The sequence below is a fragment of the Protopterus annectens genome, chromosome 14.part0 (assembly GCF_019279795.1).
Source record: "Protopterus annectens isolate FY-2018-M chromosome 14.part0, PAN1.0, whole genome shotgun sequence".
NCBI classification, from domain to species: Eukaryota; Metazoa; Chordata; order Ceratodontiformes; family Protopteridae; genus Protopterus; species Protopterus annectens.
In genome coordinates this window covers 909,386,545-909,413,069 of record NC_056748.1, presented here as the reverse complement: position 1 = coordinate 909,413,069, position 26,525 = coordinate 909,386,545, and the positions used below count along the sequence as shown (strand labels likewise).

Genomic DNA, 26,525 nt, shown 5'->3' with positions numbered 1-26,525 from the left:
GTCTGGTTTAGCCTTTTTCTTCCTCTCACTAAATGTGATTAGACAACTGCATTCAGTGAGAGAAAATAATGACAAGACCAAGTTATTTTCATTTCCCATCCATGTTTCAGGTTGGCTCAAAAGGCTTTCCTGAAGTCATGGCCTTGTATCTGCATTCTGATTGGTTATTGCTCCTCTAGAAGCCATTCTCTGATTGGTCTCCTTTCTCCCTGTGCCAACTGTCTACAATTGAGATTTTGGAGTCAGTCAGAGAATGCAGTTGCACCACCATGGTCTTTAACAGGAGAGAGGGAGCTGCTTCACTTCTGTATTAAATCTGAAGCCTTCTGTACAACGCGGTGCTCTTCAGTGCTAAGCTTCTGAAGGTTATTTACTACAAGTGTAGAGGGGTGATGAACTAAAGAATAGAATACAGGGATTGCTATGAAAGAAGGTAATCACAATCTGCCAGGACAAGGAATGCAGTATCCTATCATCCCATGTGGTTAGAGACAACAAAACTGACTGAAGCAGTCAACTTAAGAGAGTCTAAGCAAAACTTACCTACCGAAACAAGGAAAGGATGTACACTAGATTTTTCTCCCAGCAAGAGGACAAAGTATAAGGATCTTTAGGTTAGGCTTACACTGGTTAATCCATGCAACAGTTTCATTCTTTATTTTATTTTATTTTTTTTTGCTTTGCTGAAAAATTTCTATGAATTGCAATCACTTGGTAAAAATTAGTGTGGACAGAAAACCGAATTTGCAGTCTTTCAATGTTAATGGTTTGAAAAGGATGAACTTTAAAAAAATAATCCAGACTACTTAAAACAGATGTCTACTCTCTACTGGAGCGGTTATTTAAATGTATTTGTTAAATGAGTAAATGAACTGGTGCGCTGCCCATCTGTGAGAGCAAGACTACAAGAACAAGGGTAAATAAAAAATATACTGCAGCCAATCAACTAACATGCTTCCATGAAGTGGGCGGCAACTTCAGTATCCAGAGAAAATCCACAAAGGGAGAACATGTAAACTCCACACACACTGATTTAAAGTCAGAACTGAACCTAAATCCCTATAGCTGTGATTTAGAAATGTTACCACCAAGTCGCATTGCTGTCTGTACGATTCATGGAATATATCAATATAAAACAGGGGGAAAAAAAGTAGATTACAGATACGGTAATGATGGTACAAAGGGAAAGGGTGTTGCAATTTTAGGTTGTACTAAAGCAATAAAAATCAGAAATAGTTACTCGGGACAAAATCTAAGGATTACACTAGCTCATATAGAATAAAAAAACAAAATACATAACCCAGTCTCTCTATAAACTGTGGCATGCAGATACTCTTAGAAAGATTCATGATGAATATACCATTCTTGCTAGATATTTTAACATAGTCTTGGACCTAAAGCAATGTGAATCAAGCCCTTAAGAATATAGCATTATACTATAAATCACATTCACAAAAATTCAGTCAGTGCTGGTAGCGTAGAGGGATAAAACCCCAACTACATTCCCAGTGACACATGTTTAGTTAGTGGCTTGGGTGCTTGACAGCTGGCAAAGATGATGGAGGGAGGTGCTAATCCTAAGGGAAAGAGGTGGAACCAGGCATGGAATATGCCAGTCCTTTGAAGGAAAGAGGCAGCCTCATGACCTCGGGGTGTACATGTAGTACTTCAAGTTGCTGAATGGCTGCAGCCTTCAATGAACAAGTGCACAGGAGCATGCACTTGTGTAAGGAAAGGAGGTATGGCCCCTGGAGTGACGTGGGTTTCATATTCTCCAAGAAGGGAGATGAATTAGGTGAATAAGTAATGTCCTCTTTGCAACATGGGGCATAAGCAACCCTCATGGCTACCTAAATACTGGCCCATCCTAGTGGATATCGGAATGATACCACCCCTCCCAATAGGGTTGAGTGCAACTGGGGGAAGGCTCAATGGCCAGCAAGCCCAGGTAAAAAAGCATACAGAAAAAAAAAAGACATATATATATATTCACACAAACTAAGAAGATTTCTGACATAAATTAATACAGTAGACTTGTGGAGACTAAACAAAAAAATCCAAATATGTACATACTGATTGAAAATATCCTTCTCCAGATTTTTTTTTAATCACCAATAACCATCAACCATTAGCCTTTCTAGTATCAACTGGCTGATTTATTCTCACATGAGGTTAGAGCCCACTATGCAAATAACCATCCTTTTTTTTAAGGGGTCCTAACCCCTCCCCGGCAGCTGATGTACATGCTTGAAGATGTAAGGAACTTCTAAGCCTTCCTCTGGGAGTGTGCAAGTTCACAGAATTATCTTGGTCATAGTTGGGGTTTTACTCTCTCTACACTACATTGTTGACAACTCCTCTAGAACTTGTTACATGCATCTCAGAAATAACTCTTCAGATATCATTCAGAACTAAAGAAAAGGGATAAGAATTTGGTCTGATTTTTCAAAGATACTTTTAACTCTTGCTGATATGAGAAAAAACTGTGTTCATCAGACAGACCAAACTCTATTTTAATGATTTTCAGGTTTATAGAACATGCTTCTAAGCTTGATAAGAATTCTGCCAGTAAATCAATAAATTCTAAAAATGCCTTCTATCAAAATAAAAAAGGCAATCTCCGAAACATACACAGTATCATTAATGAATAGCTACATCAGTAAGAAATCTACCTTAAAAGAAAACAATAAATGAAGAAAAAATATATGTAGGCCTAAATTAATAAATGCAAAATTCCCTAAATATAAAACAAAATGGGGCATAAAACAAAAAATACATTTGCTTACTCTTTTAAGACTTAAAATACACATTCAAGAAAAATCACACACAGATTATAACGCTGATGCTTGTGAAGGAATGTTAGACTGAAAAGAAATCAAACTTTACAATTAAACCTTCTGTCAGACACAGCTGCTCCTTCACATATATAGATGCTAAAAATGCAAAGTTTTACGGCTTATAAATAATTTCTATAATAGCCAAAATTATGACAAATATGAAATGCAGGAAATCGTAAACTTGACGGACTAGAAGGTTTGTCTACCAAAATTTACACTTTCTGAAGAGATTAAAAAAGGCTTAAAATAAGATAAATAACAAAGCTCCAAGGGTCTTCAGGATTCTGACAGAATTTTATGAGCAGATTCAGGACAAACTTATTTTACATATTCTAAAATATGGCCTGTTATTTACATCTAGAACTGGGCATCGTAAACCCAAACTGGGCATCATAAAGCATTAAGCCAAGACTAGATTAATTCCCAGACAGAAACAAAACTGAAACAAAAGCAACTACAGGCCCATTTCATTAGCCAACAGTAACTACAAAATATCAACTCTCACAGAAATGGAAAAAACAGAATCCCTATTATCAATTCACATTTATACCTGGAAGACAACTACTACAAATTAATCCAATTCTACAAATAAACATTGTCAATATTACTATATACAAACCTATACAACTGAAGAGCCAGCATTTCAAGCAATCAATGAAAGAAAAGTCTTTGACCAAATTACCAAAGAATGTATTTACAGCTCATTTCATCACTTTAATTTCACAACATCATACTAACATAACTATGAGATGGGAAACACAGGAGAAGAGAGGTTGGTAGTCACAAGTCAGTGAAGAGACAGCTGCAGTGGAAAAAAAAACAAAGCAATAGTAGGTCATTAGTAGACTAAGCGAGCAAATTAGGGAGTAGGTGAAGGTGTACAAATCCCTGGAGTGAGATGGTCAGTGGTTAAGGACTCAGAAGTTTACAGTCAGCTTAAAGGATCCAAGACAATAAGGGCAAGGCATACCTGAATGTTAAAGATCAAGTACAGATTGAAAGGGAGGCAGAATTTAGGCAAGAGTTTGCTTGGTCTTTCTGAAAACTGAGAGTAAGTAAAACGTCTAATTTAAGAAGGTGATTTAAGACTTTACAGGACAAAATTCTAGATCAACAAGTAAATTACAGACGAGACTGTAAAATGTTATTTGTAGAAAAGACCACATCAGGTGCTACCTTGCTGCTGGAAGTAGAGAATTAAAAACCTCAATGTCGCAGTAAATACTCTGAGTTGAAAAGAAGCTAGAGATGAGGACAGCATCCAACTGAGTATTCCTAGACATGGAGAAAGCATATGACAAGGTCTCAAGAAAGCCTACTTGGGCATTACTGCGGTGGTTCGAAGTTCCACAAATATTGGTAGGATTAGTGCAGGCTATGGACAAGGACCCAATTACTCAACTACGAACAGTGGTTGGTCTCACAGATGGGTTCCCAGTGGGGAGTGGGTGTGCTCCAGGGTTCAGCTCTGAGACTACTGTTATTCATACTGGTGATGGACTACATTAGCAAACACGTCACAGGGGACAGATCAACAAAGTTGCTGTATGCACACAATGTGGCACTACAGTGAAACTCTCAGCAAGAACAAGGATAGGGGAATGGAATGCAAATCTAAAGGCACGTGGGATGAAACTAAGCACAGATAAGACAGTGGTAATGGCAGCAAACTGGGGAAATCAGAAGAAGCTGAGAATTGAAATATAAGGGAAAATAGTGGCAACAGGTAAACAGCTTTAAGTATCTGGGACAGGCCGTTGAGGAGAAGGGAAGTCTGAATGAAGGAGTCAAAGCTAGAATCAGAGGGGTTGCAGCCAACTGGCATAGAATCTCCGATGTAGTCTGCAACAGAAAAATGGCAAAGGAGCTGAAAAATTAAGGTGTACAAGACAGTGGTGCGACCAGTATTACTGTATGGTAAAGAAACCTGGGCAGTAAAGGCAGTGCAGATGAGGAGGCTTGAGGTGATGGAAATGAAGTGCCTGAGAAGGGTAGTAGGATACACACTGTGGGACAGATAAAGAAATGAGGACATAACAGCAGAAGCCAAAGTAGCTCCAACTGCAAAAAAAAAAAAATCAAAAAGAGAGCAAATTATGGTGGTTCAGACACATGCAGAAAGGCAGAAAACAATGCGGGGAAGATGATTTGAGACAGACAGGAAGAAGATACAAGGAAACGAGGATTTCCAGCAAAGAGGTGGATGGATTGTGTGGAAGATGATCTGCAACAGTCAAGGCATGAGTGTTGCAGAAGGACTGTGGCACTGAATCAAGAGAGATGGTGACAGTTAACATGATACCCTGACCCCATGTACAAAATGAAAAAACGGGGGCAGATGATGATGTTGGTGATATATTAACAGCAGAGAATTCCTATATCAATAACAATGCAGAACTGCAAAGAATGTTCTGAGATGCACAATGAGTAAATGGCAATGGTGACTGCTCTTGAAGTTAAAACTATATCACAATTTAACAAAATTTATAAAATACCAATGCAAAGCCTTTGGATGAGATGTTAAACTGAGGTCTGCATGACTTAGTGGTAGCACTGGTAGTGTTGAAAGATCCCATAGTACCTAGCGAAAAGAGTAGAAATTCCCTGACGTTCTGGCCAAATTTCCCCTAGTATTACAAACACTCCCCTGAAAAGAGGCCATTAGCCAGTGGGACTAACCAGGTTAACAAGCAGGTAAATAAAATAAAATAAATAAATAAAGAATATCCAAGGGGGTAAGTGGAAATTTCATGTTTTGGGACTACAGTGAATTTAAGTTGTTGAAAAACCTACTCTAACTGTATACATGGCAAAACACTAATTACTAAGTTGGAAAGAACAATCCAGCACCGTAACCCTGATGACCAGAGTTCAAACAGTGACTCTGAAAGAGATGGAGGAAGATGGGAAAGGAGTGACTCTTTACCAGTACACCTAACCAGGGTGGAATTTGATGGCTCTCATCCTGTTGAATTTGTCGTAACAGTGTTGAAGTGAGGAGTCCAGCCTAAAGCAACCCACTGGATGAGGAGAAGAAGCACTGGCGTGACTACTCAAGCTGGTGAAGGCAGCCGTTGCATTACCATACATGGAAGCGTGCTCATATGGCAGGACACTGGCTGTCCCCATGTTGATACAGGTGCTTGTGCCACTAGCATGGACAGAGTTTAGGGCCATACTTGTATATCACCTCACAGTTGTCTCCTTGATGGACCTACCACTGGGTTACTCTCACCCTGATAAATTAATGGATGCTAGTCGCTCTTGCCTGTGGTGAAAAATGAATAGGCATCAGCTACTCTCACTCTTACAGGGAACAAATGAGGAGCAGTGACACAGGCGTGATGATTGGCAGGCATAAAAAGCATACAGTGAAAAAAAAGTTGGAAAGCATAAGAATGCCGCTGTATGAATCATAATGAATACATGCTATCTAAATATAATACTGATGTACAAAACAAAAAAATAGGCATAATCAACAGTACTGAATAAAAGCACTAGTCGGTCATCTGCTGTTTGGTCTACATACAAGCTTGGGCTGTATGATGGAACCCCTGTTCTTTGTCAACAGGCCCACTTGCTGCAGCAGCAGCCACTGGTTCCCGTTTGCTTACACTGAGCAATAGAGGATGCTATAGTGTTACCCTGGCCAGTCTGGGGATATTAGAATGACCCTTGACCCTACCCTGGGGTACAAGGGTATTGAAGGGAAGGCATGGAGGAGTAGGCCTGTCAAAGGGAAGAAGACATCTGTCTTCCACGCTGACTTTGGTCCTTGAGCAAAACTTTTACCAATGAGCATTTTCTTTGGTGGCAGAAAGGTCTGTCTGTGATACCCTCCATCCTTTGGCTATGCTGAGAAAAACTTCCCAATCATGAGAGTCTGACAGGTTCCTGCTTAGGTGCTCCACCAGTTGGCTGGTTTCTCCCTCCCAGGAGGTACTGTGCCATAAACTGTAGGCCTAGATAATTTACAGTTTCCCAACGGTCCATGACTAGGCAACAAAGAGGGCAAGAATAAGTCATACCCTACTTGTTTATGTACCACATAACTGTGATATTGTCTGTCTTTACAAGGAGTACTGCTGGTTTCCAGTGATCCTCAAAGGCAATCAGGCCTTTCTGAAATGCCATCAGTTCTTTTAGATTGATGAGTTTGCTCTTGAATTGGGAGTCCTATCTGCCCTGAGTTTAGAAGTTGCTGTAGTGGGCTCTCCTGGCCATATCTGAGGCTTCCTTGGTCAGCTTTTGGTCCTGAGGGATGAACCTGAAGGGAAGGCTTGGGTTGAGGGAGTACTCGGGCCCACCAGGCAAACTCTTTCCAGAATCACGGGAGAAACTTTCACTCTGAAGTTGAGGGATTAAGAATGCAGATGCCACATGCTTCTGAGGTACAACTGCAGCTTCCTTATACACAGTCTGGCCAGGGAGATCATGAAGATGCAAGAGACCATGTAACTTAAGGCTGAGGTACTCTCTGGCTGTGAGGAAGTTCCTGATGAGGAGCTTTTGGAACTACAGACCTATAAAGGTAAACTTGTCTGGTGTAAGAAAGGCTTTCTGAAATCATGAGTCCAGCAAATCCCTCAGAAACACAAACCAGTTTGTGGGGATGGTCTGAGACTTTTGGGTATTGATGGTGAACCCCCGGGAAGCCAGATTCTTTTGGGTGTAAAGCAGATGTGCTTTGAGATTTTATAGATCTGTTGCCTGAATAAGCCAGTTGTCCAAGTGGGGGTAAATGTTAATGCCCTTTGACCTGCAGAAGGCTATCACTGGGGCTAGGTATTTTGTGAAGACCCTGGGTGCAACAGACAAGTCAAAGGGCAGAGCAGAGAACTGATAATGCTTCACGCCTGCTCTGAAGTGTAAGAACCTCCTGTGAGATACGGGAATGTGGAGGTATGTATCTGTTAGATCTAAGGTTACCATGAAGGCATTGCAAGAGATCATGGGCAGTAGTTTCTGAAGTGTAAGCATTTTGAATTTTGGTATGTGCAAGAATTGGCGGAGCCTTGACAGGTCCAGAATCACCTCCAGTTACACACTTTTCTGGGGACTAGGAAAAGCCTTGAGTAAAGATCTTTTCCTTGTAATGAGTTTGGTACTGGTTCCACAGATCCTTGAGTGCACAGAAGCTGTGTTTGCTTTAAGGCCTCTGTCTTGGTTTGGTGGAATATCTGGGAAACCAGATCTAATTAGAGGATGTTTGAACTGGAGTTTGTAAAATCTATGAATGATTTTCAGTACCCACTAGGAAGAGAGACAAATGTCCTAATCTGAGAAGGTAGGGGAAGGGGAAAGAAAGTACCATGGAAGACACTTGATTGCTCCCTGGTGGCAGGCTCCCCATGCCTTTTGGCATCTGCTTGCCACTATCATAGATGCCGGTGCTGCCCTTGACTCCTTTCCCTTCGAGGTTTCCTATGTCTCGGCTTAGACTGGGAGGCTAAGAATGGACTAGTGCTTAGCAGGGTAAATGCGGCTGAAGTGAGGAGGTTGCACCTGAAGAAAATCTTTGACCGTTTGCATGGACTCGGCCTTATCCTCCATCTTCTTAAACATGGCTTCAGCTTTGAGGCCAAAAAGAAAATCTTTGTCCAAAGAAGCATCCAAAAAAGTGGATATGACATGTTAAGGAAGGAGCTGTTCCCTCAGCCAGGTGTGCCTTCTAATGATGGCTCATGTGGCTGCTGCCCTGCTGGAAGCTTCCACAGCACCATAACCACAGTGAAAGGAGTGTTTAGCTACTTGAGGGTAAGAATTGCATAAATCTAGCAGTTCTTTGAAAAGGAACTTATTTTTAACCCTAAACAGTTTTTGCTTTATCTGGCCTAGAACGGTTTCTGGTACTTCACCATATGGAACTGGCACTTCAAAGCCCTCATGATGAGGGTAGAAGACGTGCAGACTTTCTTTCTAAACCTGTCCAAAGCCCTGGTTTCTTTGTCAGTTGGCATGGGATTTTTGTAGGTACTAGTTTTGCTTCCTTAGGACCCTGTATAACTACTTCAGGGAATGCTACAGGGTTCTTGAAAAGGTGTTTACTGGAATCCAGAACCCTATAAAATCTATCAGGTTTCTGAGGGGAGGAAGGAAGGAGTCTATTTGCAATGAAGAATCCAGCAGAACATCTTCCACCAACTCTAAGACTGGAGGGATGGCAAGAGGTTTATGTTCAGTGTGATATAGAAATTCCCTAACCCTTCTTGGATTGTCGATAGACCTGTACTTCCCATTCAAAAGTGCTCCCTCATGGTATGTAAAGTCTCCCCAAAGGAGATGTCCTTGGGGGGAGGCTGAGGTAAGGTTCTCCTCAGAATCTGAATCTCCATAGAAGGCAATAGATGAACCTTCCTCATAGATGGATTCATCATCATCCTCAGAGTCAAAAGATTCAGAATACTCCCGCTTTCTTTTACCAGGAGACACTTTAGGAGCAGAACTGGGGGGAGGCGGGATAGGTGACTGGATATGACCATGGAGATCAAATCTTCAGCCAGCCTAACCAGGTCTTGTTGATGGGCCTGAGTTTGGACGTAGAAACCAGAAAGCTTCAGTTGAAGTAAGCTGGATGCAGCCTTTTCTTGTGAGGCCTTAGGCTTAAGCCTGAGGGTGACATCTGCACTAAGACCAGCATGTGGACGGACAGCTGAACACCGACAAGAGTGAACCAAGGCAATCTCCTGACAATAAGAGACCCCGGATACCCCTTTGCCAGTTTTAGAGCTGTCACCAGAAGCCAGAACCTGTGAATTGGCTCCAGACACAACTGATGAGCTAAGTCCTTTAGCTTGTAAGGAAGAAGAGGGAGCCGGTGGTGTAGGAGACTCCAAATGAGTCTTGATAGAGGTCTGCACCACAACCTCAGTCATCGGAGGGAACTGCAAAAGCACCTAACCTTCTTGAGTGATCACAAGCTTAGGTGAACTGGCAAATGAGTGTCGCCCGGTACCCTAAGTTTTGAGTGCTTTTCCTTTTTACACTTAGGGAGATCAACTTCAGCTTGACCACCAAACATAGTACTCAAAGGCCCTAGCAACAAACTAAAGTCCTTAGCTAAAATCTCAGCCTTGCACTTGACTATTCTACTATTAAAGTGAATGCAGAACTGACAGGAAAGTCGTGTTCTGGGCCCAAACAAGTTACACAAAAGCAATGTGGGCCAAACAACACACTGACTAGCACTCTGCTTCAGGCTCCAGCAGCAAGAAAGAACTTTATAACCACGTCTTGATGTTGATCACGGCAACCCCCAGCTTCAGGAGGAGAAAAGACTCTACTAGTCAGGCCAGCCAAGGGCTTCTGGGGTGGGAAATCTCCATCATTTATGACTGCAACAGTGAAACACGAAGAACATCCTCTGCTGTCTTTCCAGATGATGCCCCCCCCCTCCCCATGCACAAGACTCCCATGGTGGATTTGAAAGGACAATGGTCTCCACCACCAGGGAATTAGGGGTGGTGTGCAACTGGGGAGGCTCATTGGTCAGGTGACTGAGAAGACAAAAAGATAAAGAAAAAAAAAGAAGAAATCCATTTTCCACTAAACAGACGATGTGAGATAAAACAGGTCATATTGAGCACTTACTGGAAAACGTGCCACAATAAAATGAACAAAAGGCACCTCAAACCAAACAAAGATGTTGACATCCTCTAAAACACATTTAAATTTGTTACTTATATGAGACAGAATCCTGAGTGTTTAAAGTGGTTTATTCATTAAGCATAACTAAGCCAAATAAGCAGCACAGCTGTCAAGCAGTGACTCAAGTTTTTCCTTTTTTGTCTCAGCTGAATTGTCCAACTCTGATATGCTGACATCCCAGTTATTCTCTGTATGATGCCTGTGACTTTCACTAAATACTGGCATCACCTTTCTACTGAGGCTGTCAAGCTGGAAGCTTCTATAGCCATCAATGGTTATTACAGTCCACTTTTTTAGCAGTTAATTTCTCGTCTTAATGTCTTTTTCAGAAAAACTTATGTTCTTCATCAGCTTCTTCTGTCATCAGAGGTGACTGCAAAAGCGTCTCACCATTTTGGATGATAGAGGGCCTAAAAACTAGATAGCTTCCCTTCTGCTTAATCTGACTGTCTGCTAATGACTCATTTGAATAAGATTAAAACAATAGTTATCCTCCTGGACAGCAAAAAAAAAAACACCTTAACAGGACACATCAGCATCCTATCAACTGGCTCTCCAGCTTCTTCAATATAGCCACAATCCTGAGTTCTACAGCACTAAATATTCAGATGCAAGCTGAACCTCATGGTCCAACACATGCCATGAAGGACCCTGATGACTGGTCAGGACAGACCACATATAGAAACTTTCTTACTAACTATTTTTACCACTGAAGATGTAAGAGTGCCTTACCTTAGCTGACTGAATATGCTTTGCACTGCAGGAAAAAAAAGCTTTACACTGCAGGAAGAAAAAAAAGAAAACTTGGACTTTAACAGTGAGAAGATGATTGTGTAAAAAAAGTTAATCTAATCATGTCATTAGTTTAAAAGAAAAAAAAGTAAAACAACACATAAGATACTAAATAAAGTAAGCCTCCAATAAGAACTGTCCCCTGAAGCAAGCTTACATTGATATTACCTCTAGGTCCATTTCACAAGATTTCAATGGTCCACAGGCATTTCTTTCAGTTCAGGACAACTCAGTCTGTGGTTTGATAATTCTGCTTAAAAGCATCCAATCAAGTATGTAATGCTATATCACAACTATAAAAGTACTGCACAAAAATGTTGCACATAATAACTAGTCAAATGTCACTAAACCAACAAACCTGACTAAATGAACACCTAATTTCTACCATACTGTAACATTCTGTGAGTTTTAATTAGTTTGTATTCAGTACAGGCCTGAGGGCACCTTAAAATGGAAAAGTAAACTCTTTTCCAGCTCATGGAACCATTATTTATCACTAATGCAAATGAAAACACAATTTTAATTTTTAATACCATGATCTACAATGCATTTTTTGGACCACTGCTAAAGTTCTCTGTTTTAAAGAGCAAGGCATATAACAGATCTTTCCCAGACATCATCTAAGCTGCAGCTGCTTTACACTGTAGCCTGTGCTTACCCGTTTGTCGATGTCATTGTGCTGAAGTTGGACAAAGCGAGCACTGATAGCAGCAATGTAGCTCTGCTGATTGGAGAAAGCCACTCTTCCTGCACCTTTTGGGTACTTGAGCTCTGGATCTGTGTCAATGCCAGCATAACAGACACCTCCATACAGCCGGTCCATGATCATTGCCAGTTCCACTGCAAGAAGTAAGAACTACACATGAGAAAGTCCCATGTAAAATAACATTACAGCATATAGTCTAGTGAAATTATGGTTAAACATTTTCTAACCTTTTTTAAATATAAAATGACAAGTATTTCAGCAAGAGGTATGGGGTTACATCCTGATAACACCCCTATGTGTGTTCTAAAAACAGTATCTTTCACAAATGACCATATCTGCATCACAACTTAAGCAACATTTAATTACAAAAGTGTTCTTATGAAATTTGCAAATACGATAAAAAGTGAGTATGAAATCTATATGGTTCCTACTGCAGGTTCTTCAAAACTGCTTGTTAAAGGACATTCATGCCACTGTGTTAAAGGTGTAAATATTTTGCATCCTTTTTGATGGGTTTTAAAGCTGTTCAAAAGCTGCTGTATTACTAAAAATATAAATCAGCATGTACCCTTTAATATCCACAAAATCTGTAAACATAAGCAGGATTTAGAATCTTACTTGTGCCCTTTGCAGATGTATGAAGTTAAACCTCATGAAGGTGGATTTGACAGTTTCTTTTCATGAAATATTCTGCAATGAAACCTCCTGAGAATCTGTGTGTGCATGCGCATTTGTTTATAATCACAATTTCTTCCCCCTTCTTCCCCAAATAAATGCAATCTAGTCTAAAGGCCAGAGTACTGAGGAGGTGGTTTGCATCACCTCAGAACTTTTAAATATCCGAGGTAGTGGTCAAAAATACATTTAGCAAGTTATCATCAGCTCAATAGAGCAGAGGCAGGAAGCCCATATGTGCAGCCTGTGACCCAAACCTGGAAATGAACTCTAGCCATTGGAAGGGCCAGAGGGGAATATGATGAAGCAGCTGATGGCCAGCTCTCCTACCACAAGGGAAGAATTTGGAGAGCTTGATGCCTGCATGACCCCTGGTGAAAACGAGGAGCCTTGCATGTCATCTCAGGGGTAAACAGTACTGGCCACTCTTATAGCTAGGAAACTTTGTCATTCACCACAAGCATGAGTTCTAGCAAATCCCCACCAGATTCTGCATTTCCAATGCAAAAATACTGTGCAACCACATGGTAGACTTCCCAATGAGATGGGAAGCCCACCCAAAGAAAAGGTCCCATCCATGAGTACATGAAAAAGAACTCACTGCGGTATCATGGAATGGACTAGGTAAGCATGGAAGCTGGTATGATACTGGCCACAGGAAGCACGAAGTGGGGGAAGGCAAAAAAAAAAAAAAGATTAATTCCATTTTTCTGGCTTTAATGTTAGATATTTGTCGAACTTCCATTTTACCTTCACTGCCATGATATAATATGATTACATTAAAAACAGTGTTTTTAATCAGCTTTCTTAAAACCTAATGCTTCACACCTCAAAGATGCTGTTACAGTTTGTGAATGGCTATGCTTTTAAAGCTTTAAATTTCAAAGACAGACAGATGCAGTTACATAACCTACATCTACCAGAGGTGAAAGATGTCATCTTAGTTACAGTTCAGAGTAAATGTGCACTTTGGACTCTTAAATGAATGAAGTCTGGCTTTCATACACTACTTATGCTTGTTCTACACTACAGATCACTAAACAAACGTTATGTTCTGAATAACTTGATTGCCATCTTCAGACTTGCTGCAATGTGAAAGAGGGGTATATCAAACTGTCATTACTTTCCAGAAGTGCCCACATCAGAGGCCTACAGGTGCCCTGGTTAACTCCACTGTAGTCAAAAACATGTCTGAAAAATCTGATTAGGCCTTTACAACACTGGAAAATTACCAAGGCAAAATAAGAAGCTATGCAGTAAGATATAACAGGCCAAAGGTAGATATTATGAAAAAAAACTACCATCTTGAGATTTAGCCTTTTTTTTTTGGAGGGGTGGGATGGGGAGATGGTGCTGTACCTTATCTGTCAGTTGCCACACACATCTAATGGTCCAGCCCTTCTAACCCCAGTAGCCCCCGGGTTTAGGGATGCTGGAGATGGATGTGAAAAGCAAGATAGTACTACTACTACTACTACTATCCCCTAGATGGTACCACCCAGTCGAGTGGAAAGCATCATCTTATAGTGGAACTGAGTGAATGCCTGCAGCATCATCCTCCGCATGTGCCAAGTTTCTGTTTGGCCCTAACCCACCCAACATGTAGACATTACATCATTAAGCAGGGTGGACAATGAGAAGTGACATCTGACGGCATGCTTACCTTGGGTCCTAGTGCAACCACAATGTTTTAGCCTTCCCACACGCTCAGGTGGGCCGTTACTCTGAGCCCTGACCTACAAAAAGGCTTAGGATATCTGCACTCATCAGAACAGGCCCTCCCCTCAGGATAGGTACACACATCCTCACTGCCAGCACCAACAGATGCCTAAGCCACTAATCAAACTTGGTTCATATGGGCCATAAATAAGCACAGTTTTATCCTTCTGGATCACTGGGCTAGCTGTAATTTGAAGTTTCAGCAAAAGATTAAGAAGAATGAAGCAATGCCGGGGAGCATAAGGCTGAATTAGATAAAGTGTTTGTTGCTGAAAGTGCCTCAACACTGCAAAAGTGTGGTTTCCTGATTTTCTAGTAATTCTGCCAGTCAAAGTCTTGCAGGTTTACATCCTAAGTTGCATCAGAGTTGCTAGTATGGCTGATTCAAGCACAGTGGTATTATCACAGAATTTGACATTTATGAATGCCATCTCAACAACAGAGAAGTGTCTATCTCCAAACAGTGACCTGGGTTTGATTTGCAGCATCTGAAAGTCATTCCAGAAGGGGACAGGGAGAGCTGGTCAACTATCTTATACTGAGTGGGGGAGAGGGGTTACACTGGCTGACAACGCTTGATAACCCTTGGTGAAGGCCAGGAGCTTGGAGGGTACACACAGAGTGCACAGCAGCCATGTAAGTGATGCCAGTATGTACCAGCCATCCACCAGACAGGGAAACTCTCTGGCAATGTCCCTGTTCCAAACCTGATTAACCACTATCATTTACCCTTCTCTTACCTCACTATCCTTAACCGCTTTTTAACAAGGCGCCTCGCCTTTGTAACTGACCTATGTTTTTTTTTATATGCTGCTGCTGTTTTTTTTTTTCCCCAAGATGTGATGTATCTTTATATTGTATTTAGAACTCAACTATCTTCCTTTTTTTGCATTAACAATGTTCATATGTCTGTTATGTACTTGGTGCTTTTCTCCCCGGGCCTCCGCTGAAAATGGACATGTATCCAGTCGGACTCTCCCGGTTAACAAATGTAAAATAATAAAAATAAATAAATAAATAAATAAACTACAAGACAGCTTCACCCTACAGAGATCAAAACAAGGTGGTTGAATATGGATGCCCCCCAAAGAAAGTCTGAATTTAGATGAAGAGTGGGAGAAAAATAAAAGGCAACAAATTATTTAACTGCTGTCAGTAAAAAGAGAAGCAAGCAATTTATTGGACATTGGATTTTCTTCCTTGTCACCCGTGTTTCAATGCACCAGAAAACATTAAATCTGCAAAAGTTTGGTACAGCTGTTTTTGTACATTCTATGCATTATGGTTTCCTGTCTATCAGTGGGTGTGAACACAAGGACACGTCCATTTGTTTTCCCTTAGACATATTATGCTGAACAAAACTTTACTACTACACCTGCAACTTTATAAGCCAATGACTCTGTATATTGTTTTCATATATTTCTACAATAAGCCATAATGGAGGTGTGGGGTCTGGGTAGGATCTACTCCTGCCTACTAAGGTTTGGTCGTAATGGTGAAGCTAAGTGACCAAATATTCTGGTTAAAAAATCTCATTATGACACAAACATCTGCCAAGGATTACTGCAGTTATACCCCAGTTTTAAAACAAACAGATTTCCGAGACTTGTAACAGTTATATATGCTTAGCAAGATAATTTTAATCATGTTTTTAACGTTCTTCAGCTCATGCTGCTGGACCAGTAGGAAGGAAGAAACATTGGGATTCTGTTATACAGCAGCAGTGTACTCACTTTTTAAAGCCTGTTGCATTCCATTGCCAATCAGTATTAATGTTAACTGCTGCATTAAAAGGTAAAATATATGTAAAGTACAGACTTCTGATAAAGTATCTGTACTGGCTGAAGGTATAATAAGGAAAAACAACATCCCTAATGATAACATAAAAACGTTATTTGTTAAGTGAGTAAGGCCACTGGACACAAGTGTCTCTCTCTATTCAGAGGTGACCCGAGAACACTGCCTGTTTACATGACTATCAGAGTTGCACAGCAAGCAAATGGAGGGTGAAGGACTCAAACCCTGGAAAGAAATAATCATATTAAACAATATGACTATTAGCATTTTTTTCTTACTTTAGATATCCATTTTACACAAATACATTTCACACCTTGATTTAGTCTGATTCTGTGTCCATCTTGGGCATAACAAAAATAAATATAACTACTAATAAAGTTCAGTACGAATGTATTTATCAGCAATGATAAGGGATGATTTTTTTTCCTGTATTGTTCCAGTACTATCCCCCATCCCAAATGAACTGATACAGAGACTCTCAAGTATTTCTGTATACAGTAAAATGGGCTTCTGTAAAACAACTGTGGAAGCTCTCCAAGAAACTACTATGAGGTCAGGAAAATGCTAGTATTTGATTCACATACACTCTGTCCTCTGAACATCTATCTGCGTACTTTACTTGCCAATTCCCAAACAATGTGCTTTTATAAGCTTCTCTGCTTTATATATTAATAAATTGATATACACTTGATCTTAGCCATATGGTTGATATATACATACACACACACAGCTATTTATATATATATATATATATATATATATATATATATATATATATATATATATACACACACACAATAAAACCACATGCATACACACACTCACGGTTTACCATCAGAAAATCGAACCTAACCCCATCGAATGATGGGATCATCGACCTACTTCCACGAAAGTGACAATGTTGAATTCCAACACTGTCGAAATATGACTCACCATAATCCTCAGAACAGGCTTTAACATGGGTCGAGATTCGTACGTCGACATGTCAGGTTCGACATTGTCGCCATTTGGCCTCCTGACTTCGACTGAAGTGGGTTTGACTGAACCCACTTCGACCTTCTGATTGTCACCCTATACATACATATACATACACACATATACAAATACAGGGCACAAATGAGCGCCCATGTATTCTAATGAAATGCAATGGAATAAGATGGATTAGTGGACAGAGAACAACAGGTGAGTTGTAGCAAGAGTTTGGAGAGAATCATATAAAAGAAGGAACAATTAGCAAATATCTGAAGTAATAAAGAAAGAGCAATGGGTGAAAAAGCCAACTCAAATTAGCACAGCTGCAGAATGGAGAACACACACCTGAAAGACAGGCAGGCAGCAAAATGTGGACAAAAGTGAGGCCGTTAAAACGGAGGCAATGGTAATTTAACATGCTGTAAGGCATGGAGCTTTATATCATCATGAGGCAGGAGAAAGCTTTCATTTAAGGAAGGATCAGTTAAATTGCTAGTACAAAACTAACATGATTATCTCCTTTCTAGTTACTCTGGTAATACCATACTGGATTTTAATTCTGCATTTAGTACTTAAGCGTAAATTATACAACAGGGTACATTAAATATGATTTTATGCTAAACAGGTTTAGTTAAATTCACACCAGCAAGCCAACTATAGTCTATAGTGGGATATCTCTATAGTGCAATACACAATTACATATAGATAATTTTCTTAAAAGAATACTTGATTTTAGACCAATACACTTTGCAGATCTGGTAAAAAAATATCATTACTCTTCAATCTACTATCCTATTATAAAAGAAAAGGGGTCTAAACTTTTTGTAATCTGGTCTTCAAATGGTAATTCTTTGCAGCAATTTGTCTTTTACTGGGTTGATCAGCTATTCTAATCTCAGGCGTTTCAGTATTATGAAAAAAGAGGTACTCGGCTTTTTCCATTTGTTGGTACAAACTCCTCTGACTCTTCCTCAGAATTCAGCTCTCTTATATGACCTTGTAAATGCTTCACTGTTTACTACTACAATGAAGTCATGTGACCCTCTGACTATACTTGTTAAGTAAAAACATACAGCTCCTTATGCAGGGCCGGCTAAAAATAATGGTTTATTAGGCAGAATTAATTTGGTATTTTTGTAAAGTTTATATAAAACTGCTGACCTATTGCAATGACAGCCCAGAGAGTAGTGTCAGACTGTCTCTTGCCACTTAAATGTTAGACATTATTAAGTGACGGTATGCATTAAATCAGCCAGTATACCAAACAGATAGTCTCTCAGCTGCATTGCACTAGCTACTCCGTTTCTAGTACTTGTCTCCAACCAGGCTCAAGACCAGTGTGAAACATCAAGAGTTAGTATGCTAAGGATGGCATTTTGCATTGTTTTGGCTGGCTGCCATTACTCAGCACTAAAAAATTAGTTCAGTTTTATTCTTTTTTTTTTTTTTTTTTTTTTTTTTGGGGGGGGGTGGGGGTGTCTCCAAGATGATCTTGCTGCTGTGGTTTAGAGTTCCTCTTCTTAGTGTGTCTGTATAAGCAAAAAGGGAGACTTGAAAAATGGCAAATGTCTATTTTACAAGAAAAATATTTCTGACTTTTGTCTAAATGTCAGAAAGCTGTGATGCTACATTTATAAACTAGTATAAATAAATCAACATTACGCATCACTAAATCTTTATTTTTGGTAAAAACATGTAAATATTTTTCTCATTTGAATATGGCATAGTTAATCCTGCACAATCTGAAGTTTCAGTAAGAATCTCCCACTGCGAGAATCTAAAAAGATGGCAACTTTAACAGAAGATCAGATTTTGTGTGGGTGTGGGTTTGGTGATTTACTTGTATACAATATTTTTTTTGTGACTGCAACAGTTGTATAAAAAGTGTTAGTCTTACATACAGAACTACTGATGTGTCATGCTCAAGGATTATGGTTTTGAAGTGCTGGTATGCTGCAATATCAAATCAAGGGGTATCAATGCAAGAGACAAGACGTGAAATAAAGTAATGTATGAAGACATGTTTGCCTCCATTTAAAAAAGGTCATAACACAAATTCAATACTGTGCTTGTAAAATATTTTTGAGAGAAAACAGCAAACATTTCCCCCAACATTCAGGATAAAAAAACACACTTCGCTTTGTACTGATGCAGACAATGATGAGTAGTAGAAACAGTTCTCTGAAGTGCTGATTAACTGCTCTTAGACTGAAGTAGTAGTTTTGACACCTCAGGAAGAATGCTGCAAGCATCTGTCAGTACTCATACAGACTACAAAATGGCAAGTCTTAGAAAAGCCTACAGTTTAGCTACTTTGTTTGACTGGAGCAGTATAACTGCTGGGAATAGCTTAAAACAGGCTCTGAGAGAAATGTACAAGATGGTCATGATGATCATTCAGGAATAAATATTGGTTTGAAATAATTTCTTTCAAACAATTTTTAATGATACTTTTCAGTTAACCAAGTCATTAGTTTTCTTTAATGTAACCCTACCACAATATGTCCCAAAAGTAAAATATCTTTCACTGTGGGCATTAGTTGCCATTGCACATAAAGCCAGAACTTACTGGAAGAATAAAGCACAACCAACTTTTCAAGATTTCAAGAAAATCGCAGTCTTTGTGTCTCGAATGGAAGTAGCAACCATAAAGAAAATAACTAATAAGATATCAAACATCACTTATTGGCAGAAAGTTGATGAAATATTGGACCAAACAAATTGATCTCAGCACATCTTAATACAAACTGCATATTGTATATGTTAACGTGATATTACAGACTGTATACTTAGGCAATTGTATATAGTTTCTTTTGTAAATAGTTGACTAGTTGATTATGTTATATTATTTTAGTTGATTATGTTATATTATTTTATCTTTCACTATTTATGGTTCAATCTATTTGAAGATATGGAAAAAAATTTGAATAAAAATTTCTTTGAGTAAAAAAGACATTCAGGGAAAAAAAATAAAAGCACTCCAGCTACAGAAGGTGTGTAAGAAGTCTGTAACTCTCATTCCTGTCACTGTATTTCAATAGGCTGGGAAGACAACATGACTTGTTTATATCTAGCATGACTCCTATAAAGAAAGGGGACTTGAAAACACAAGGATCATCACACTAGTGTGGCATGCCCCATGTCTGCCCCTTTGTGAAAAACATATTACAATTTTATAAGGGGTGCCTAGTGTGATTTTGGTGCATTAAACATAAAACAAAGAAAAAATGAAAAAAAATATCTTTTGAGTTTCGAGGTAGAGTTTTCCTTTGACATGAGGCTTCAGCAAACACACTAGAATCACTGTAACTTGTTAAAATCTGACTAAACCTCAGGGAACTTGAGATAATGAATAAATGACATGCATGCTAACAAACTTTGATATAATGAGATGAAGGCCAACTTACTGGTATGACAGCCTTGTAAATTATGCGGGGGCTACAGTTACTATAGTTATTTCCATGTTTGCGCATGTTAGCAGGTTAATTTTATAGCTTAAATTATGTCTGTAAACAGTTTTCAGAAAGATGGGAAGCAGGAAATTGTCCAATTTCCTTGGAGGTGTCCAAATTATTATTATTATTATTATTATTATTAATGCTTCAGAGTTACTGGGCTAAGCTCAATATTCATTACATGCTTTATTTAAAGGCTGCATTACACTGCTGTACAAAATTAAAAAGTGAGAAAACACTAGAGCATTTAAGCACACTGTGCATAAACCTCTAATTTATTCAGCAAGTCAGTTGATGTGCAGAAAGTGGGAACAATAAAAGAAAGGTATTTATTGGCAAACAAATGGTACACTTACTATTAAGCATGTTTTAATTGTCTTGACTCTTAATTCAACTGTCTGGGCCAAAGTTAACAGCAAGCCTCTATTTACTTAAAATAAATTTAATTGTAAGTGAAGAAAAGTACAGTTTTGTACCTACCATAAATGTAGATGTCCGATAGGAATGCATCTGCAGTCCTTACAAATGGGTTGTCCTGTCGTCAGGCAGCCCTTCGGTCGGCCGGATTCCAAAGTCTGGGTCTGGCCTCGGCTGGTGTCGCACTTCACCCGACGTCATAGCTGCAGTTATTCGGGTATAAAGGCATCAGCCGACGCCATTTTCCTCAGTGTTTCTTGCCCCAGATGCCAGGTGCCCTCTTGGAAGGCTAACTTTGGATAAATGCCAATGATTCCAAATAGTAGAGAGCAAACACAAAAAATAAGCATGTATGTACCTATATACAAACAAATACACCATAATAGATCCCCCCCAAGCTAGCTGAAGGCTGGCAAATACCCTAGGAGTACCTCAGAGGGGAAGGTGGGTGGGTAATCCTGACTGCAGATGCATTCCTATCGGACATCTACATTTATGGTAGGTACAAAACTGTACTATGTCCTTCAAGGATGCATCTGCAGTCCTTACAAATGGGTAGAATACCATAGCTAAACAAGGGAGGGGAAAGAGTAGTGATTATGGTGTAGCTAGGATCCCTTGCAAAACAGCAGTGGCAAAACCTGCTCGGGATCTAGAGTATAAAGGTAAATTGTAATGCTTGGCAAATGTATGCACGGAGGTCCAAGTAGCAGCCTCTATAATGTCCTTGGTAGCCACTCCTCGTAAGAAAGCTGTGGTAGTGGCTGTAGCCCTTGTGGAGTGAGGCCTGATGTTCTCTGGAGTTTTCTTTCCATGGTAGGAGTAACAAAATCTAATGCAATTTCCTATCCATTTGGAGATTGTCTGTTTTGAAATTGGTTTTCCTTCCTTTCCTGTGGCATATGCTACCAGAAGCTGGTCAGTTTTTCTATTGGACTTAGTCCTGTCCAGGTAGTAGCGTAACTGCCTGTGTACATCCAAGGTATGCAAAGTCTTTCTCCCTGTTCTGTGGGTTTGGGAAGAATGTAGGTAGGTGGATAGCCTGATTTAATGACACTCTGGATACCACCTTAGGCATAAATGTAGGATTTGTTCTCATGGACACTCTATCTTGATGGAAGATCAGGAAGGGTTGTACTGCCATTAATGCCTGTAGTTCAGAGACCCTTCTTGCTGAAGTTATTGCCAGCAGGAAAGCAGTCTTCCAGGATAAGTATTGTAATTCTGCTGTTGCTGCTGGTTCGAAAGGAGGAAGTGTCAATTTTTCTAGCACAAAGTTCAAGTCCCATGCTGGCAATGGTGGTTTCCTGGGAGGTTTTACATTTTTAATTCCTCTCAGAAACTGTCTGAGCAGGGGATGAGAGAAGACAGGAGGATCCAAGCTATATTGTGCTGAAATAGCTGATGCATGTATCTTGATGGAAGAATAGGACAGGCCTGTGTGGAAGAGCTCTGCCAAGTACTCCAGGATGTTGGCCATGTTTACCAGAGTCACATCTTCTCCCTTTGCAGTACTCCAAATGAGATATCTTTTCCATTTTGCTGCATAATTCTTTCTTGTTGAAGGTCTGCGTGCCTCCAGGATTATGTCTTTAACCCTTTGGGATGAGTTTGGGTTAATTGCTGTTATGTAATGTTCCAGGCAGTTAGCTTCAGAGTTTTCAGGTTTGGATGCAGGATGTTGTAGTTGTTCTGTGTTAACAGTAATGGGATCAGGGGTAGTGTCCATATTTGTTCCCGAGACATGCTCCTCAGCAATGGGTACCAATGTTGTCTTGGCCAGTCTGGAGCTATCAGAATGATCCTTGGACGGTCCTCTTTGATCTTCAGAAGCACCTTGTGCATCAAAGGAAGTGGTGGAAATGCGTATGCTGTCAGGTTTTTCCAACTGAAAGATAGGGAGTCCACCTTCCAAGCAAGTGGGTGGTACGTCCTTGTGCAGAATTTCTTTAGCTGGTGATTGAATGGGGATGCAAACAAGTCTATTTGTGGTAATCCCCATTCCCTTGTGATGGCTTTGAAGATGTCCGGATGAAGCATCCATTAGTGGGCATCTGTGGTTGTTCTGCTTAATATGTCTGCTAGAATGTTTTCTTTTCCCGGTACAAAAATTGCTTGTAACTGAATGTTGTAGCTCAGGGCCACATCCCATAGGTCCAGTGCCAGCCGGCATAGAGGATATGAATGGGTGCCCCCCTGTTTGTTGATGTACCACATAACTGTGGTGTTGTCTGTCCTTATCATCAACTGACCTTCTTGGAGAAATGGTCTGAATGACTGGATTGCCAATTTTACTGCCAGCATTTCCTTTAGATTTATGTGTAGGCGCAGCTGGTCTTGAGTCCATAAGCCTTGTATGCACTTGCCCTGCATGTGTGCTCCCCAACCGAGGTCTGAGGCATCTGTCGTGATGGTTTGGCTTGGTTGGCTGTTGCAGAAGGGCAATCCTGTGTTTGATTGACAGGCCTGAGCCCACCATAGGAACTCTTGTTTCAGGCATGGAATTATTGGGATTTTGGTTTCTAGGCTGTGCTTGTGTTGGGACCACAAATTCCTTAGGTACCACTGTAGCTTTCTCATATGCAGTTTGGCATGAGGGACCAGAATTATGCAGGATGCCATGAAGCCTAGAGCTTGCAGTACTTTTCTTGCAGTTAGGTGGTTCTGCTTTGTTAATGCCAAGAAGTAGAGAGGTAGTTGCTCTTTCTTTTCTGCAGTGAGGAATGCCATTTGTTTTGATGTGTCCAGCTCTGCACCCAGAAAGGTTATTCTTTGGGATGGAATCAGCCTTGACTTTTTTATATTGACTGTATATCCCAAGGCTTGCAGCAGGTAAATGACTCTTTGTAAGTCTTCTGCTAGCTTGCTTTTGTTGTCCGCTTGTATCAGGCAGTCGTCCAGGTAGGGATAAATTTGGATTCCCTGAAGTCTGCAATGAGCAATTACTGATGCCAGGCATTTCGTGAACACTCTGGGCAGTAGATAAGCCAAAGGGCAATGCTGAAAATTGATAATGCTCTGATCCTGCAAGAAATCTGAGGTATCTTCTGCAAATTGGTCTTATGGGGACGTGCAGGTATGCCTCCTTGAGATCTAGAGTTACCAGCCAAGACTCCTTGCCCAGCATGGGAAGAAGCTGCTGTAGGGTCAGCATTTTGAATTTTGGAACAATAAGGAATGTGTTTAAAGCGGACAGGTCTAGAATGGGTCTCCATTTGTTTTCTTTTCTTGGTACCAGGAAGAGTCTGGAGTAAAATCCCTTTCCTTGCTCCATAGATGGTACCCTTTCCACAGCTCTCATTCTTAATAGCTGAGATATTTGTTTTAGAGCTTCTGTCCTTTGAGTAGGTGGTAGGTTTGGCATTCCTCTCTTCCCTGGTAGAGTATGGAACCTGTAACCTTGGTCTATAGTTTGCAAAATCCATTTTTCCCTTGTGATGCAATGCCAGTTTTTTGAGAATAAGGTTAGTTTTCCGCCTAAGGGTGCTTCTAGTTGTTCCCTGGTAGGCGGTGCCACTGTCAAGTCACTGTGATTGAGTTGTTGTAGTGGTGGTGGCTGCGTCTGTGCCTCGCTGGTTGTTACCTTGCCATTGGCGTCCCCTGTAGGCACCCCTGGATTGGTTTCTGCCTCTTGAACGCCTATTCCTGCCTCTCTGAGCCTTATTTGAGTCCGGAAAGGACCAATTCTTGGATGGCCAGTTCCTGCTAAACCTTGGAGGTTGAACCTGTAAGAAATCTTTCACCGTTTGTACAGATTTCGCCTTCTCTTCCATCTTTTTTAGCACCTGCTGAGCAGGGGAACCAAATAAATTGACCTTGTCCATGGGTGCATCCAAAAGCTTTGATTTGACATGGTCTGGTAATGCCTGTTCTTTCAACCATGCATGTCTCCTGATAACTGTGCCAGTCATGGCTGATCTAAACGAAGCCTCCAGTGCATCATAGCCACATTTTAAAGAATGGTTACTAACCTGCTGTATGTTATGTACCATTTCTTGAACATATTTTTTATCTAAAGATTCTTCAGAGGAAAGCTTTTTAGTTAACTGGTCAAGCATAAATTCTTGATATTGAATCATATGAAATTGGCAGTTCAAAGCCCTATCTGACAAGGTAGCAGAAGTGTAAACTTTTTTACCCCATCTCTCTAAGGACCTGGATTCCCTTTCAGAGGGGAGAGGGTTTTTAGTAGAAGTAGCAGCTACAGCTTTAGGGCCCTGGGCGATGGTCTCTGGATCTGCAAAAGGAGCCTTGTATAAATGGTGATGAGTGTCCGGGACCCTGTAGAACCTATCGGGCTTAGCAGGAGCCGGAGGTAATGAATCAGGAGCAGTGAAAGCATCATTAAATGCATCATCTACAACAGAAAGAACTGGAGGTATAGCTAAAGGCCTATGTTGTGGCAAATGTAGAAAAGTTCTAAGCCTCTTTCTGGAGTCTGAGAAATCTTGGCCCTGCCACTGAAATTGTTCCCTCATAGCATGCAAGGTTTCCCCAAAGGAAAATTCCTCAGGTGGAGAGGCTGAAGGAATGGACTCTTCAGCATCAGAGTCTTCGTAAGGAGAATAAGAAGCCTCAGGAAGGTCTGTATGTTCTGATTCATCAGAGGAACCATCAGTGGATACTGGTTCAGGGGGCTCTGCTCTAGGCCTCTTTTCTGGAGGAGGGAGAGAGGACCTGTCTGGATGAGGCTGGGATCCACGAATTAAAGAAATTAAATCCTCAGCCAAGGATAGCATATGAGAGCTAGTGCTGGGCCTGTGTGAGGGGGGTTTGGCAGGCACAGATTTTGAAGCTTTGGCTGCTTTAGCCCTGGCAAAGGCCTTAATAGACATGGCTGCAGGAGGCCTAGCAGCTCCACGTGCAGGGGTTGAAACATCCAGGGGAATTGTGTCTGATAATTCCTGAGAAACCGCAACAGAAGGCTGGATTTCAGAAGCAGATTCTGCCAGGATAGAGGAGGCCTCGGTAGAAGGCATGGTTTCGGCTGGAGAAAGAACCGCTTGCTCGGTTTCGGCTGAAACCGAGACACTCGCGGTTTGCTTAATCGCGGTTTCGGCTGAGACCGCGGACCGCGAGTGTCGGTCCTTTTCTTTTCGTTTTTTGGAAATTTGCATAGTCGGAGGATCCGACGGCATAATGTAGGCAAAATCAGAGCCGAAAATTTGTTCAGCAAACTCCGACCGACGTCTAAGCGTCCGTCGGTTAAAAGAAGCGCAGGCTAGACAAGCTGCTACGTCGTGGTCTGGGCCTAAGCAATGTATACAGTAGGAGTGGAAATCTTTATGAGGTATTTGTTTCCCACAAGATAAACAGTTATTCACTTTCTCTGACATCGGCTGAGGCAAGAAAGAGTCCCCAACGGGGTACTTAGCTTTTTAGAAGTCTTCGAAGTAGTATTCGGTAGTAGTAATCTCTGGATCTGACCGACCGGCACTTGCGAACAGCTTCTGCTTCGGGCGCCACGCGGCAAGAAAGACTGGGGAAAATGGCGTCGGCTGATGCCTT

The 26,525-nt window shown here is 40.7% G+C and overlaps 1 protein-coding gene across 1 annotated transcript in view; it reads right to left on the bottom strand.

The window, feature by feature from the left end:
• Window positions 1-26,525, bottom strand: part of CPEB3 (cytoplasmic polyadenylation element binding protein 3) — a 1,212,550-nt gene that overhangs the window by 86,773 nt on the left and 1,099,252 nt on the right. The window contains exon 9 of the mRNA XM_044056700.1: window positions 11,935-12,116. Within this exon, the coding sequence (XP_043912635.1) occupies window positions 11,935-12,116 (182 nt within the window). The remainder of the gene's footprint in view (window positions 1-11,934; window positions 12,117-26,525) is intronic.